General features: G+C 42.5%; 1 protein-coding gene and 1 long non-coding RNA gene across 3 annotated transcripts; both read left to right on the top strand.

The window, feature by feature from the left end:
- The first annotated feature begins 1,051 nt into the window (after positions 1 to 1,051).
- LOC146682344 (uncharacterized) lies at positions 1,052 to 2,234 on the top strand. Its single transcript, XR_014917722.1, has 2 exons — positions 1,052 to 1,523; positions 1,609 to 2,234. It is a non-coding gene; the product is annotated as an uncharacterized LOC146682344 (long non-coding RNA).
- Positions 2,235 to 4,824: 2,590 nt separating this feature from the next.
- Positions 4,825 to 10,605, top strand: LOC146682343 (uncharacterized). 2 transcript variants are annotated; one of them, XM_085446735.1, is made up of 8 exons: positions 4,825 to 4,897; positions 5,024 to 5,125; positions 9,078 to 9,119; positions 9,532 to 9,606; positions 9,711 to 9,761; positions 9,933 to 10,001; positions 10,071 to 10,121; positions 10,284 to 10,605. In XM_085446735.1, exons 2-8 carry the CDS (start codon positions 5,050 to 5,052, stop codon positions 10,349 to 10,351), a joined length of 432 nt encoding a protein of 143 aa, XP_085302861.1. In that variant the 5' UTR covers positions 4,825 to 4,897; positions 5,024 to 5,049; the 3' UTR covers positions 10,352 to 10,605. The 2 variants fall into 2 exon arrangements, with proteins under 2 accessions (XP_085302861.1, XP_085302862.1); XM_085446736.1 differs by lacking the exon at positions 10,071 to 10,121.
- Positions 10,606 to 16,370: the final 5,765 nt, after the last annotated feature.

The raw sequence follows: 16,370 nt of genomic DNA, 5'->3' as shown, positions 1-16,370 counted from the left end.
TGCTTACAGAAAGAAAATTAATGTAGCCTCTAACTGCAATTGATTTACATGGGACAAACAGACCAAGCACTATGGCTCATAATACAATTACACCTTACCTGTTTGGACTATATTTTTATATTTCATTTTTACTTGCTGCCAGGAACGTTTGGGGCCTGTTGGGTTGCACCTGCGCTCACATCACATCACAAAATAAAATGTATAAAATAACAAATAAAATAACATATGATAAAATAACGTGTTAAATGGGTGGAAATCCCTCGATCAATGTTTAAATTAACACTCACGCATTGACTCTGTCGGCTATGTTTTGCCATGCATGCTCCCTTTGTTTTGCAGCTGAGGCTGTGTTACTTTTTTCTGAGAAATTTGCATGTTATCGGCATATGCTGCCATCAGAATTTCGGCCTCAAGCGCTGTAAAATACATTGACCGCGCCTTCTTTCCCTCCGTCTCCATGGTGACTCGCTTAATCTGTGCTCCGCTTATCAGGGCTTTATGTATCCTCGTCCGCGCGCTTCACTTGGGGTTAAAGCAACTCCGCGTTGACTGAACTAATTGTTATCAGCCTTTCTGAAACCGAATATTCCGAGTTGGACAGTTCGGGGTTACTCAACCGTGAGTGTCGTTTTTCACTCTGAGTTTTCTAAACCGGCTTCCTGAAACAGGGCCCAGGGCCCTGTTTCAGGAAGCCGGTTTAGTGGAAAAACTGAGTAAGTATACCCTGAGTTAACGAAAACTCTGGGTTTTCGGTTTCACAAAGCGAGTTCAGCTGCAGCCTGAGTGAGTCACTATGACGACACACGCCGTGAAGCTAACCTGCCCCCTAGCAGGTTTACCACAACTAACCCTGACTGTCTCCGCCCCTTTGTCGGAAACCTGACAGTAGGAAGTCTCAGACATGGCGTGTCCCTTCCTTGAAGAGCCGGTAGATATCGAAGCCCAAATTCTCCGCAGAGCTCTCCGCCGGGAGAGAGTGATTCGAGCGCGTCTGGACATTTTATCATTTCCTGATGATTTTCTGTGCGAACGTTACCGTGTCTCAGCACAATCTATAAGTTATTTGGATAACATCCTCAGGCCATATATTACGCATGTGACACATCGCGGACATGCTCTCAGTTCTGTACATATTATTTGTATTGCACTTCGGTTTTTTGCAAACGGGAGCTTTCTGTATAATATTGGTGACGCTGAGCACGTTTCCAAGGCTACCGTCTGTCGGGCAGTCAGGAATGTTACAGTTGCACTGAAACGTCTCCTGTACTCGTCTGTGGTGTTCCCCGGTCATAGACCCACAAGATTCATCAAAGAGGGATGCCACAAAATTGCAGGTATCAGGATGAACAAAACTTAATTTATGATGTGGTGATACTTGAACTACTACTTAAATTTTACATTTATTTTCAGGGTTCCCAGGCGTGATTGGCTGTATAGATGGCACTCACATTCCAATTATTGCTCCTTCAGTAAATGAAGGAGACTATGTGAACAGGAAGTCTTTCCACAGCATTAATGTACAGGTACATAGTTCCCTGTAGCATTTCAAACTAACAAATTATTTCATCATAGTAATGGATGCTAATTTGTGTTCTCTGCACTGTGAAGATCATATATGATGCTGCCAACATTATCACAAATGTGGAAGCCAAGTGGCCAGGCTCTGTCCATGACTCACAAATATTCCGTGAATGTACACTGAGCACAAAATTTGGACATGGTGAGTTGAAAATACTTTAAAATATATAAAGACCAATTGCTTCAGGGACATTTGAACTGAAGTGTATCCTTCTGTCTTAGGAGAGTTCACTGGCTACTTGCTTGGTGATAGGGGGTATCCATGTTTACCCTATTTGCTTACCCCCTACCCTGACCCTGAACCGGGCCCACAGCAGCGATATAATCTGGCTAATTGCAGGACAAGAGCCAGAGTTGAAATGACTATCGGAATGCTTAAGGCCCGGTTCCAGTGCCTGCAAAGACTCAGGGTCACCCCAGAAAGGGCATGTGACATTATTGTGGCATGTGTGATTCTTCACAACATTGCCACAATTAGAGGAGAACACTGTCCTTCTGAACCAAACAGCAGTGATCCAAACCATGAACATCCTGACCCTCCCACGGACATACAAGATGGAAGAGCAGTCAGAGACACCATATGTCACAATCATTTCCTTTGACCCATCACCTCAACATGTTGAAAGAAGAATAAACAGATTTTTTGTTCAACTGGCTTTATTGGTCGCCTGTGTTTCCTGTACACAAAGTATTAAAAGATGTAAACCTCATAAAGTGTCTCTGTTGCTTCCTCCTCTGTAACAGCTGTCAATGTTTCTTCATTATTTTCCTGTAGTAAAGAAATAAACAACATTGCTGTTCTACTGTACACTCATATAATCTGTGGAGTATTACTCACAACTGCATGTTGGTCTGGCTCAACAGGAGGCTGCACCAGATGCAGTACACCATCACCATCAACTGATAGAATATGAGGTTTATACAGGTCACTTATAACTTACAAGGGACCAAATGGCAATTAACAAACATACCAAGCACCTTACACTTCATTGTCATTATGCTCTCAAAGACAACCAAGACTGAGGCAAGGCAAAATCAGTAGGAAAATAACTTCACTACAAAATAATCCATTATGGTAAAGAGTTTATCAAATGAATGTGTCGCACTGCAAAGGTGACTGTGAAGAAAGGATGTATGCACATCATGTATTATTTTGAATTTACCCCCTATGTAGGCACTTGTGTCTTGCGGGGTTATTGACTCAGAGGATGTCCCCGCAGAGATGCCTTCGGCCACAGGGCGCCCACTGTTTTGGCTGAGGGCCAACTGCTCAGCCTCTGTGAGTGGTGGTGGAGGAGGACCCCCACCTGTTTTTCGGGCCTCCGCTTTTTTTCTGTTGGCTATAACGGGTCACATTTGAGCATACAGAGTAAGCAAATATGTACTTGTAATGTGCTCAGATAATTTCAATAAGTGCTTACAGACAGAAAATTAATGTAACCTCTAACTGCAATTGATTTACATCGGACAAACAGACCAAGCACTATGGCTCATAATACAATTACACCTTACCTGTTTGGACTATATTTTTATATTTCATTTTTACTTGCTGCCAGGCACGTTTGGGGCCTGTTGGGTTGCACCTGCGCTCACATCACGTCACAAAATAAAATGTATAAAATAACAAATAAAATAACATATGATAAAATAACGTGTTAAATGGGTGGAAATCCCTCGATCAATGTTTATATTAACACTCACGCATTGACTCTGTCGGCTATGTTTTGCCATGCATGCTCACTTTCTTTTGCAGCTGTCGCTGTGTTACTTTTTTCCGCGGAATTTGCATGTTATCGGCATATGCTGCCATCAGCATTTCGGCCTCAAGCGCTGTAAAATACATTGACCGCGCCTTCTTTCCCTCCGTCTCCATGGTGACTCGCTTAATCTGTGCTCCGCTTATCAGGGCTTTATGTATCCTCGTCCGCGCGCTTCACTTGGGGTTAAAGCAACTCCGCCTTGATTGAACTAATTGTTATCAGCCTTTCTGAAACGGAATATTCCGAGTTGGACAGTTCGGGGTTACTCAACCGTGAGTGTCGTTTTTCACTCTGAGTTTTCCAAACCGGCTTCCTGAAACAGGGCCCAGGAAGGGAAATGAGAGACAAAGCAGCCAAAGGAAAACAATAGAAGACATAAATAAGTCGTTCCTCTAAAAACCCCTGCATGAAGAAGTTTACATCTCAGACTCTTATTGTATTTACAATCATCTGTACAGCAAACTATACTGTTCATACTGTACACAAATATGCATATATACCCCAGAAAGTACAGACAAACATCCAATTATTTGTATTTTAGTTTTTAGTTTCAGAAATTATTTATGCTTTAGATTCTTATATTAAAAGTAAACAGTCAGTTCTGTTAATCAATTCTCATGTAGCTATTTTGTCTGTTACTCAAGGTAAGAAGACAACAACAACAGCAACAACAACACTGACAACATCACCGACGACAACAACAACAACACCAAAAACACCGACAACAACAACAACAACAACACCGACGACGACAACAACAACACCGACGACGACAACAACAACACCGACAACAACACCGACAACAACAACAACACCAAAAACACCGACAACAACAACAACAACAACACCGACGACGACAACAACACCGACAACAACAACAACAACACCGACAACAACACCGACAACAACGACAACAACACCGACAACAACACCGACAACAACAACGACAACACCGACAACAACACCGACAACAACGACAACAACACCGACAACAACACCGACAACAACACCGACAACAACAACGACAACACCGACAACAACACTGACAACATCACCGACGACAACAACAACAACACCAAAAACACCGACAACAACAACAACAACAACAACACCGACGACGACAACAACACCGACAACAACAACACCGACGACGACAACAACACCGACGACGACAACAACACCGACGACAACAACACCGACGACGACAACAACACCGACAACAACAACAACAACACCGACAACAACACCGACAACAACGACAACAACACCGACAACAACACCGACAACAACACCGACAACAACGACAACAACACCGACGACGACAACAACACCGACGACAACAACACCGACGACAACAACACCGACGACGACAACAACACCGACAACAACAACAACAACACCGACAACAACACCGACAACAACGACAACAACACCGACAACAACACCGACAACAACAACGACAACAACGACAACAACACCGACAACAACACCGACAACAACAACAACAAGGGCTACATTAACTAGAACTCATCAATCAACAACAACAAAAACTCCATTAGGTACGATTTAAACAAACAAACTAAGGTCAGAGTGTCGTTGTTGTTCACGGGTACACAAGCTTACAAACATCTGTCAGTTCTGTTCTGTAGATAAAATGTTTAAATGATATTTATGTTTGTTTCCAGTCAAACAAACTGGTTTCCAGTTAGGAATGGGTGCTCTTCTTCTCTTTGTCCTCGTCATCATCGCCGTCTATTTTATTTGGAGACGCAGGTTTAAAAGACGAGGTGAGTAAAGCAGAACGGGACCGGGGGTCCGTTCTTCGTACCTCGCTCACTACATCCAAGATCAAATCATCGCGCTAACTTTGAGCTCGCTATTCCGGTTCTCCGAACACACCTGTTGTTGACGATTAGTATAGCTGGATGAAGTAATGAGAGATCACTGGGTGGCTTAACAGGGGCTACGCATCGATAGTAGAAACATTGATCGGCAACCCTTTGATTGGTCGGTGAAAATGTCGAAGGAGCGCGCTCGGTATTTTTCGGCAGCAGAGCAAGAACTCTTGAGTGAGGGATTTCAGGAGTTTCAGAGTTTAATTAAAACGCAAGGGAACACTGCAAAGGCTGCAAAAGCAAGGAGAGAGGGCTGGCAGGAAGTTGCTGACAAATTAAACTCGTAAGTAATTTAATAATAATAATAATAATAATGGATTGGATTTATATAGCGCTTTTCAAGGCACCCAAAGCGCTTTACAATGCCACTATTCATTCACTCTCACATTCACACACTGGTGGAGACAGCTACAGTTGTAGCCACAGCTGCCCTGGGGCAGACTGACAGAAGCGAGGCTGCCATATCGCGCCATCGGCCCCTCTGGCCAACACCAGTAGGCGGTAGGGTAAATTTATGATATTATATTATATTATATTATATTATATTATATTATATTATATTATATTATATTATATTATATTATATTATATTATATTATATAGGGCTGAACGATTATGGAAAATAATCTAATTGCGATTTTTTGCCCCAATATTGCGATTGCGATGCGATATGCGATTATTTTTTAAGGTCTTTGTCTTCTGTATTATTAAACAAAGACAAGCAATACATCTTATAGTATGGCCAATACTATATTACATTAATTTTAAACTGTTCTTTCCTGGAAGACAGACCTCTGTTATGATGACATGAGGTGATGCATGAATTGATGACTGACATTTTTATTTAACTTCTTCAATCACAACAGTATATTTGAACATACACAATAGTTTATTTTTAGCTTACAAACATCTGAGCATAAAGTGCTGACAAGGAACCCTGGTGTAAACATTAAAATGAAAGTCAGTACAATGTGCAGATTGCAGAAATATACATAAACAAAATCAGTGGCTTTACCACACTCAGTTTTTCAACATCTGTGAACTACTAGACAGTCATTCAATTAAAAAATAATATTAAATAAATAAAACTAATAAATAAAAAATACACACATCTTACTGATCTCTGCAGTCAGTAACATTACACATAAAGTGCAAACATAATAGCAATTGTATAAACACACACACAAACACGCCTTTAAAGTTTAAAGGCGTGAAATTGGACGGTCTAGTTCTGATTAGCGTCACCGCTGTCTCGGTGGAGTTTAATAAACTCGGCCGTCTGCTTCTTGCTATCTAAAATATAACCAGACACTGGTGTAAATTCTCGACTGTCTCATACTTCTGTTTAATAAGTTTTCTGTTTGACGTTTAGTCAGCTGTGTGAAAACCAAGGAGGAACCCACCCGGGGGATTAATAAAGTTTTATTTTATCTAATCTAATAACTTTAATCTCAGCCAAACCGATTTACTCACGAACAAACAAAACACTGAAAAAAGCCCAACAATAACATTTTTAGGTTGTCTAAGTGACTTATATATTACGTTTAACCCGAGCAGCGAAACTCCGCGGTGATCTGAAAATGATGTGCCGGGAGTTGTGCCGTTCTCGGCCGCATCAGTAACCCTCGAGCTCCCGGCTAGCTGTCGAGCTGGTGGGTAGCAGACGTCTCCGAAAACGTCGAAGCACTTTTGCAAATATGGGATATCTTGATAAACCGAGCAGATATTTGATGTTTACACAACTACTTTCTCGCCTGAAAATATGTTAAAAGTTTATTTTGTGACCCAGAAAGAATAATAAGAGTAATTTTAAAACTTAGTAGCGGCCGCCATTGCTGGAAACTGGAGTTTGGCTGGGCCGCGCTATGAATTCTGGGATATGGTAGTAATTTGGACAGCCTTCGGCGCGTCGCTGTGACGTAATCGGTCTACAAATGCGGCCTCAGGAGGATGCAGCCCATGAATTGTATAATATAATCGCAGTATAATCGCAGCCTTTGCGGTTAGAAAATTGCACTTGATCATGTCGCGATATTATCGCAAATGCGATATATCGTTCAGCCCTAATATTATATTATATTATATTATATTATATTACATTATATTATAATATGTTATATTTTATCCTCTTTCACATTAGAGCCACAACAGGACCCACTAGAACATGGGAACAAGTAAAAGTGAAATATAAGAATATTCTACAGAATGGTAATATTTATCACTTATATTGATTTTAGTCTCTTGAAAAGAGACCCTGAAATAATCTGTTTGTTCATAACAGCAACCAAGAAAAGGGCAGAGCACAAAAAGACAGGTGGTGGTCCTGCACCCCCTCGTCAACAAGTTGGTTAAGTGAATAATACCCTCACGGGAAAATCGATATCTCTCTATGAGCACACTGTCGCGCTGAGCTAAAGGATCCTGTCTATCCCGCAATATACGCTGAATTCTGAGGACTCTCCTTATCAATCTTGCACCTTCCGCAATGGGTGGCTCACGTATACGGACAGGACATGGCTGCGACAGACTTCCCAAATCCACCTTCGCTTTTATAGCCGTGGTCTCCCATCTTGATTACACGAAGTAATTTACAATTACTACTCTGAAATATGAATTACATCTGTAATAATCACATACATGTAATAGAATGTTAATAGTACATTTCCCTTTTTTAGGAAATGACCTGTATGTATCTGTGTGACATCAATAAAAGGATCAAGTGCTGCATTATCTTTAGTTACATTGATGTTATTTATTTATGGTGAAACAGTGGTGGAATATTGCTGTTGCTTTCGTATGAATGACGCGGACATACCTGAGTGGCCGCGATCTAATCCTGTTTACATAAAGTAAACCTGCTCCCGAGCAGGTTTACGCTTACGGCTCTGTTGCTATGACAGCAAGTCCCGGATGAGCTTCGGGGAACCGACTGATCCAGGATCACGCGAAATCGTCAACAATCTAATCCGGCTAACCTACTTAGCGAGGTACGAAGAACGGACCCCAGAATCTAAAACAGATGGTGTCGTGGTTCAGACTCTTTACTCATTCATTCATTGAGACTCTTCTCCTGATAATTCTCACATCTTTGTTTCAGCTTTTGGTCAAGTTCAGTTTCCTGTCTTTAATCTGTTTCCATTCTTTCTAAAAAAGAAAAGGAAAAGGAACAACTACCTGCTAACAGCTCACACGTTAGACACCAGACACAAGTTTCCTTTACAAGGTTTCTTACTCTTTCTTTCCTTTTGGTTCACTGCAGATTTAGAATTGATTAGATTTAGCGTTGTTGCCACCACCTGATCATTAATCGCTGATCTGGTGATTTAGTGCACAGAATAAATAAATATTTTATAATTTATAGTAATTTATTTTAAAAATGCATCTTCAGTGCTGCATTGATTTCTAGGTGACAGCTGCACTTTGGAGGTCTGACACTTTAAACTGAATCCATTCAAATATTAAAAGTTCTGATAAAGGAGAAAAAAATCTCTTCAGTTTGTCACAAAGTGAAGTTAATTTGATTAATCAGGTGTTCTTGGTGTCCAGGAATGCTGATTCAATTTGATTGGTCTGTAGGTGGTGATGTCATCCAATCGCTCTCTGATCTCGAATCTGAGCACAGCACAAGTTACCATGGCGATGTACCCAGGATATGACTGGAAATCTGCTCTGTAGTCTTGTCTGATCACCAATGTTAGATAATGAATCCAGATAAAAAGATACGCTGGGTGTGTTGAAGCAGCTTCCTGTTCAGGCCTCGGGTGACAAACAGAACCTCGTGTGACCAGCTGCTGCAAAACTTCATGTTACAAGAACTGAGAAGTAATTCAGTGTTTTTTCTTAGGAGCTGCACCGCGATCGGCACACCGCATGACAGAGCTGCAAGGTACAGCTGCATGGTTGTTCTTTTAATTCTACCTTTCATACAAAGAGACACACGTAGAGAATATATTAATATACGTTCATCTCATAAAAAAGCAAAGCCAGCCAGCAGAAAAAAGCTGCTCCTCACTAGGTTACTGTTCCCCGCTGACACCGTTGTGTATGTGTGAGTCTGATGAAGCTAACATGGGAACAGTAAAGTTACTGGGCTGTAACACTTACTCATAATGCAACCTGAGCATTAGAAGAGGGTTTTAAAATAAAGAGAAACCAAACAAACACTACTTTTTGGCAGGTGTGATAGCAGCCGAGCTGCAGGTGTGCCCAAGCTTACGTCTCCAACTTCGAAAGAACCTGACTGTGTGTTAAAGCAACCTTAAAATCTGATCACAACATCCTGTTGAATGTTTTAACAGACACGTCAAACCAAAATGATGATGATCCCACATACGCCACCATCCCCGACCTGCCACCCACTGGAACCCTGCCCGGTAACACCTGACCTTTGACCTTCACAGCCTCATGACTGAACCAGCCGTTCTGCTAATACTGCACCTGCCTTTATTTAATCCAAACATGTCCCGTCCTCTTACAGACTCGACATATTCCTTGATTGGTTCCACTTTCCACGCTGGCAGTAATAAAGGTATCTATGGTTACCAGCTCCACATACACCACCTCATGTCATCTACACGTGCACAGGTTTACAAACTGCTGCAGTAAAGTTTACAGCTTCCTGTAAAAAGGTAAAAATGTTGGTTTGTTGTGTGAAAGCATGAAAGTGAAATGTGATGAAGGCCGTTTGCTGTTTTCACAGGTTTATTGAAGCAGAACGACCCCACATACGCCACCATCACCCACCTGCCACACACCACCAACACGAACGGTAACTCTGCCGGCACAAACTCTCACAGCAGTTTACAAACTGTATTCATTCATGACTCTGATCCTGCAGATTCTCCTTATTCTTTGGTCGGTGAGTCTTTCAGTGGTGGAAATCAAAAAGGTAACTTTAAGAATTCTCTGAACAAACATTTACACTGAGATCCACGTTCCTCCACCTTCATCCACCTTCCTCCACGTTCATCCACGTTCATACCGTCAAACTTGTTATTTTCATTCCCATCACAAAAATAATCAAAGATTTCTTCATTTTCTGCCCCCAAAGGTTCAGAGCAGCTGACTGACAGCACGTACGTCTTACTGCAGAAGCCCAAATCACCAAGACCGGTTTAACTTTATGTGATAGACCAGTCGAAAATATTGGTTTGTCTCAATGTTTTACTGTAAAAGTGTATGTAATTGTATTTTTATATGTATATAATAAGAAGTTCATGTATCCTTCAATTTTTTGCCCCCATATAAAACGAGATTGTAAATGAAACTAAAGAGAGACGTGCTGTTGAATCTGTTGGAGCAAAGATGATTCCATACTTTCAGTTTCCATGTAAAAATCAATAAATCAATAAAACGATGTGGGATAAATATATTTATATCAATTAATTCCAATATAATATCAATTCCAACATCCTCTATGAGAGTTTGTGTTGTATTGTGTTCAAATGTTTAGTAAAATCACACGTCGCTCACTCAAAAAGAAGAAAGCTGTGTAGCTATCCTGCCTGGTGACGAGTGTGTCGTCAGCACAACACGTCCCCCAAAACTGTTCACTGAACCTCAGCGTGTGCTTGAACTTAGTGCAGCAGTATGGTTTGTTTCTATTGGTCACACGAAGGTACGTCACAGCACTCAGTGGTCAAAGTTGAAACCAGTTGAACTTTGACCCCAGCATGTGCGAGTACTCCTTGCTTGTGGTTCAGTCTTAGAGACAGGATGAGGAACAGGAAGGAGCTCTGAGCAGAGCCAAAGGTCCTCCGCATCGAAAGGAGTCAGCTGAAGACTTTGAGGCATCTGGAGAACAACCCTCCTCCACCTGCTCCATGGAGAGCATGGGACAGGTGGAGGACAGGGGGGTCTGGGACTTCTACACACAGAGGGACGTAGGTATGACTCACATCAATATGACCACATGTGTATTCAAAAATCTGCTGCATGAAGTAAACCTCTTATATCCTGGTGAGCTGCACGGGGTTGCAGCACTGTTGTCAAACACCACGTGCTCTGAAACCACAAGCATGGCCTCGTGGTGGTCATGGCAACAACCTGCTTTGCTCTCCAAATGTCCGCGCGTGAAGTCAGAGTGAAACTGATGTGGTGTTAATGATGTCCTTCAGCTCTCTCTGCTTAGTTTACGTTGGGTGTGGTTGATTCGGGGAGGCAGTAATCCCTGTGGGGTGTCAGGCAGGCCGACCACAGAAATCAGCTGCTCGTCTGCTTTGGTTGGCTAAGCTGGATTTACCTGTGGATGGACAGAAGAGCAGAACTGAAATATGTCTTGATGATATTTCAGCTGTGGTGATGTCATGCTGTACATCAGCGCTCATTAACCTCAGTGTGGTGAAACATATTGTGAGCTGGCTGCTGTGTGCTGCAGGAACAGCTGTATACACTCAAGCAGCTTATTTCCTGTTTTGAAAAGTTCAAACCAAAGTCTGTTTGCTGATGTCAAAGTCGTCGTTTGCTCTGGGATCCATATCACTGCAGGTAAGAACCTTTCAATATCTATTAACCCTTTAGAGCCGGTCGGACACGCTCCATTTTGCTTAACTATTTTAAAATCCCGGTAGCTCTGCAACCACGTAAGCTAGCGCAATAATTTTTTTTGCATATGAAACCGGAGGAGGAGCAGTTCAAGTATCTCGGGGTCTTGTTCGCGAGTGATGGGAGAAGGGAGCCGGAGATCGACAGACGGATTGGGGCTGCAGCTGCAGTAATGCGGACGCTGCACCGGTCCGTCGTGGTGAAGAGGGAGCTGAGTGTAAAAGCGAAGCTCTCAATTTACCGGTCGATCTACGTCCCTACCCTCACCTATGGCCACGAGCTGTGGGTAGTGACCGAAAGAACGAGATCGCGGATACAAGCGGCAGAAATGAGCTTCCTCCGAAGGGTGGCTGGCCTCTCCCTTAGAGATAGGGTGAGAAGTTCGGCCATCCGGGAGGGGCTCAGAGTAGAGCAGCTGCTGCTCCACATCGAAAGGAGCCAGCTGAGGTGTTTCGGGCATCTGACAAGGATGCCCCCTGGGCGCCTCCTGGGTGAGGTGTTCCAGGCATGTCCCACCGGGAGGAGGCCCCGGGGCAGACCCAGGACACGCTGGAGAGATTATATCTCTCGGCTGGCCTGGGAACGCCTTGGTGTTCCCCCGGATAAGCTGGAGGAGGTGGCTGGGGAGAGGGAGGTCTGGGCCTCTTTGCTTAGGCTGCTGCCCCTGCGACCCGGCCTCGGATAAAGCGGATGAAGATGGATGGATGGATGGAAACCGGAGGAGTTGTACTTGCATCTTATGCCATCAGCTTGTCCTCGGTCACAGTTTCCTTCCACATACAGCTTTACAAAAACTGCATCAAAGCACTTGCAGCAACAAAAACATAATATTCCAGAAACACGCTTTGCCGATCCGATCAGCTGTTTGTAACACTTCCTACGTCCATCAGCGCGAACTGTGCATGTCCTCCATGACCTGCCCGAAACCGGAAGTGACGTCATTTTGCGGAAATGTAGTTTTTTACCATCAGGGCCTCATGAGCCTATACTTGTGTTTTTAAAAGTTATCTTTGACTTTCTGACTTTCTGTGTGGTTTCTGGGATGCTGAGGACTCATATTGCACTGCTGGAAATAGTTTATTTTGATGCATATGCTGTTATTTTGCAAATTTGCAGTATAATATATTTTTTCGTTTTTCCTGCAGTATATAAAAATTGGTGTATTTCAAAAATAAAACTATGAAGACACTTAAAATAAATTTCCTTTGGTGGGAAACTAGTTTGTGCAACTTTTTTGTATTTACAGTTTTGAGGGATAAGCCTCTTAAATTTCTCTAACTAGAAATATATGTTAAAAAAACAAAAACGATTTTAAAATTTATTTGTAGTTTATTGCACTTTTTTGCAATTTATGTAATTACTATGCACTTAATGCAGACATATTATTAAAATATGGGCTATAATGGTTGTATTGATGTATAGCAACTTGAAATGCTCCAAAAAATGGCTCCACAGCAGGTAAAAATATAAGCTCTGGCGGACTTGGTTCTATGGTAGGTCTTAAAGGGTTAAAATGATCCTCAGCAGCAGCCTCAGTTCTGATTTCTTGTAATGAGCTTCGTGTGGAGACTTCTGTGTCTTTGTAAGCTACTTAAAGCTGATGATAGCGTGGACATAAGACACAATATGTCTCGGTCCTGGGTCGGTGTTTTGAGTTTCTTGTGTCTCTGAGTTTTTGTATTATGATCTTAGTTCTCTTTGTTCACCAGTTTATTCTTTAGTCTGCTGTCTTAGTTTGGCTTTCTTGTATTCTCTTTAGTTTTCTGAGTATTTCGTAGCCGCCCTCTGTGTGTCCCTGTTGTTGTTCTCTGTGTTTCTTAGTTGCTCTGTCTCTCCTAGTCAAGTCTGCGTCTGTTACATTTCCTGTTTTACTTTGAAGGTCTGTGTCCTACGTGAATGTACTGAGTTTCGCTTCCTTTGGGTCTCGTTATGTTCAGTTTCTCCCGTCTGTGTCTCATTCCCTCGTTATTTCCCGGTGTATTTGAGCCCTGTGTTTCTCTGTGACAGTGTCGTGATTCTCCCTGTGGCTCCTGGAGTACATTATAATTAGATTTTCCCACTTTAGTTTTGTGTTGTTAGTGATCTGTTTCCAGAAATGTGCTTTTGAGTTCAACTTCTGTCCCTGTGAGTTCGCGTTTGGGTCCAATTCCTGCACACGGCTGAAACATGACACAATAAAGACGAACGATCCAGTGCATTAGAGAATAAGACCTGCTCATCAGAAGGGAAGATGCTGTGGATGTGACAATGATCCTATCAGGTGACATCAAACCTTATCAGAGTTCTTCAGCTTTTCTTTGTTTCTCATTTGATGTTTGAAATCTTTCCTTTCTAAAGTTCAGTCAATAATCATGTTTTTATCTCATCTTTTGAAAATAATGTAACTTTTTCTCCATATAATGCGTCAGTTTAACTTTGGTTACATACTGCCCCCCCCCTCCCGTTACTGAGGTCACACATCAGATAACAGGAAAGCAACTATGAGCCAAACTGAAACTGTCGACGTATTTCACACATATCTCACTGTCTCCCAGAATACACTGCTGCTGAAAGTCTTCACTCGTCTGCCTTCACACGCATACGAACCTGAGTAAATCCTCAGGGTTGAGTATGATGTCGGCTCTTTGCAGCTATTTTATTTCCAAGTGTTTATGGGAATTTCTCACCGTTCTTCCAGAAGCATCTGTGAGGTCAGATGTCAGAAGAGAAGGCTCCTCTCTAATTCATCCCAAAGGTTCTGTCGGGTTGAGTTCAGGACTCTGTGCAGGCCGGTCAAGTTGTTCCACTCCAAGAAATGATGACGAAACGTTTCTCTCACTGCAGACGTTACATCCAGATGAACAGTGCTGACTTTGTGGGATCTCCTTACCTGACTGAGCCACAGGACCCGAACTGAATTCATTCTTGTAATTCCATTTCAGTTCAGTTTTACTGACACAATGCCAAATCACACCAGCAGCTGCCTCAAAGTGTAAGAGAACAACAACGATACAGAGAAAACCACAACACATACTGAGTGAAAAGGGTGACAGAAGAAGAAACACAGCCCCCAGCAGCATAGAAATATTGCAGCATTACATTTTGGATCAGCTGAAGGCTTTCAGGGAGTTTTTAGGACTTCCTGATAATAATGAATTACAGTCGTCCAGCCTGGAAGTAATACATGCATGAACTAGTTTTTCAGCATCACTCTGAGACAGGGTTGTTGATTGTCATTTATGCTTAGAAACATCTACTCATAAATGCTTAGAGTTTTATAATCAATGTCATGATGGTAGAAGTTTGATCCTTAGGAGTCTGCAAAGACTGTGTGCCTTCCAGAGTGTTCTGGCATTCACTCCCACATCCTGGGAGCGTGGGAGAGGTGGTCCCTGCTCTTATTGCTTCATGGTAGGAGAAACATCTGTATCTGTTTTAGTCTCAGTGCCTTTTGTTTAGATGAACTGCTGGACTTCCAGACCAGCAGGTTTAGGGAATTCTTTATGGGGCCACACTCTGACCCCACACACAAATCTGTTATTTTGGTGATCTGCACAAGTTTACAAAACCACTGTTATAACTGAGTTTTCTCTGCCATACCTCTGCTGTGGTTGTGACATGAAGCCAGCATGACCGTCCTTTCCCAAAGTAGTCGGGAGTCGATCCCAATGAGACTTTATACAGAGTCACAAATTCCAGCAAAAGATAAAATATTAGCGACTTATAAATCCAGATGTCAGATCACAGCTGTTTAATAATGGTTAATACTCTTAATTTCACAAATCTTTGGTATAATTCTTTTATCGCGACGAGTCATTGTTTTACTGATTGCACTTCCTCCTGAGATCAGTGCGCTCTACACGTTTCCTGTTTTGGACACTAATTCACTATTTTAAACTTTCTGAGTCATACTGACTCGGTGTTCATAACGACAGCTGTCTTTCACACATGTGTGTATTTCTGAAACATGTGTTGCATCAACCATGTAATGTTGGACAATAAGTCCTTTATTTGCCACCAAATGATAAATGATGAAGACAACACGAACCATCGGCCTTCATTAACCACAAAGTGTGAAAATATATCTCGATGATCGCTGCGTGGAGGAGGATCAGCCCCATATGTGTGAGCAGCTGCAGTTTGTCTGTTCACAGGTGTGAGTCCGGATCAGGATCAGGTGAGTATTAGTGGCTCTAAGTTGTTAGGCTAGCTGCTCTGAAGTGGGAAATACACCTGTTAGCCCCTCCTCCTTAGGAGTGTTTATGCAGACTCTCCGGTTGCTGGCCCTCTGTCCCTGTGGAGTGGAATTTATACTCGTCGGGGATCGAACCCGTAGTTTTTACGTCCCTTAAATCAGTCAGTTCTGTAAGTGACATGACTTCTACCTCACTGAGCATGGCGCTTCTCAGTGCCCGCTCATCAACCAATGAAACGTTCTTGTTGAACGATTTTATTCTTTCCAAATTTTTTACTTTTAACTGAAACTTGGCAGCGCGATGGCGACTTTTCATCCCTCGTCGAACTTTGCCCGGGCGGATACTCCTAGCCAGCCTTGGACGTCCGGTCGGGGAGGAGGTCTCGCTGTGGTGGATCGAAGTCGGATCCATTGTTGCCC

This window comes from Copadichromis virginalis, linkage group LG22 (assembly GCF_057382275.1).
Source record: "Copadichromis virginalis isolate Kocher_CV1m ecotype Utaka linkage group LG22, C_Virginalis_male_GT1.1, whole genome shotgun sequence".
Taxonomy (NCBI): domain Eukaryota; kingdom Metazoa; phylum Chordata; class Actinopteri; order Cichliformes; family Cichlidae; genus Copadichromis; species Copadichromis virginalis.
This window is presented reverse-complemented; position numbering and strand designations above follow the sequence as displayed.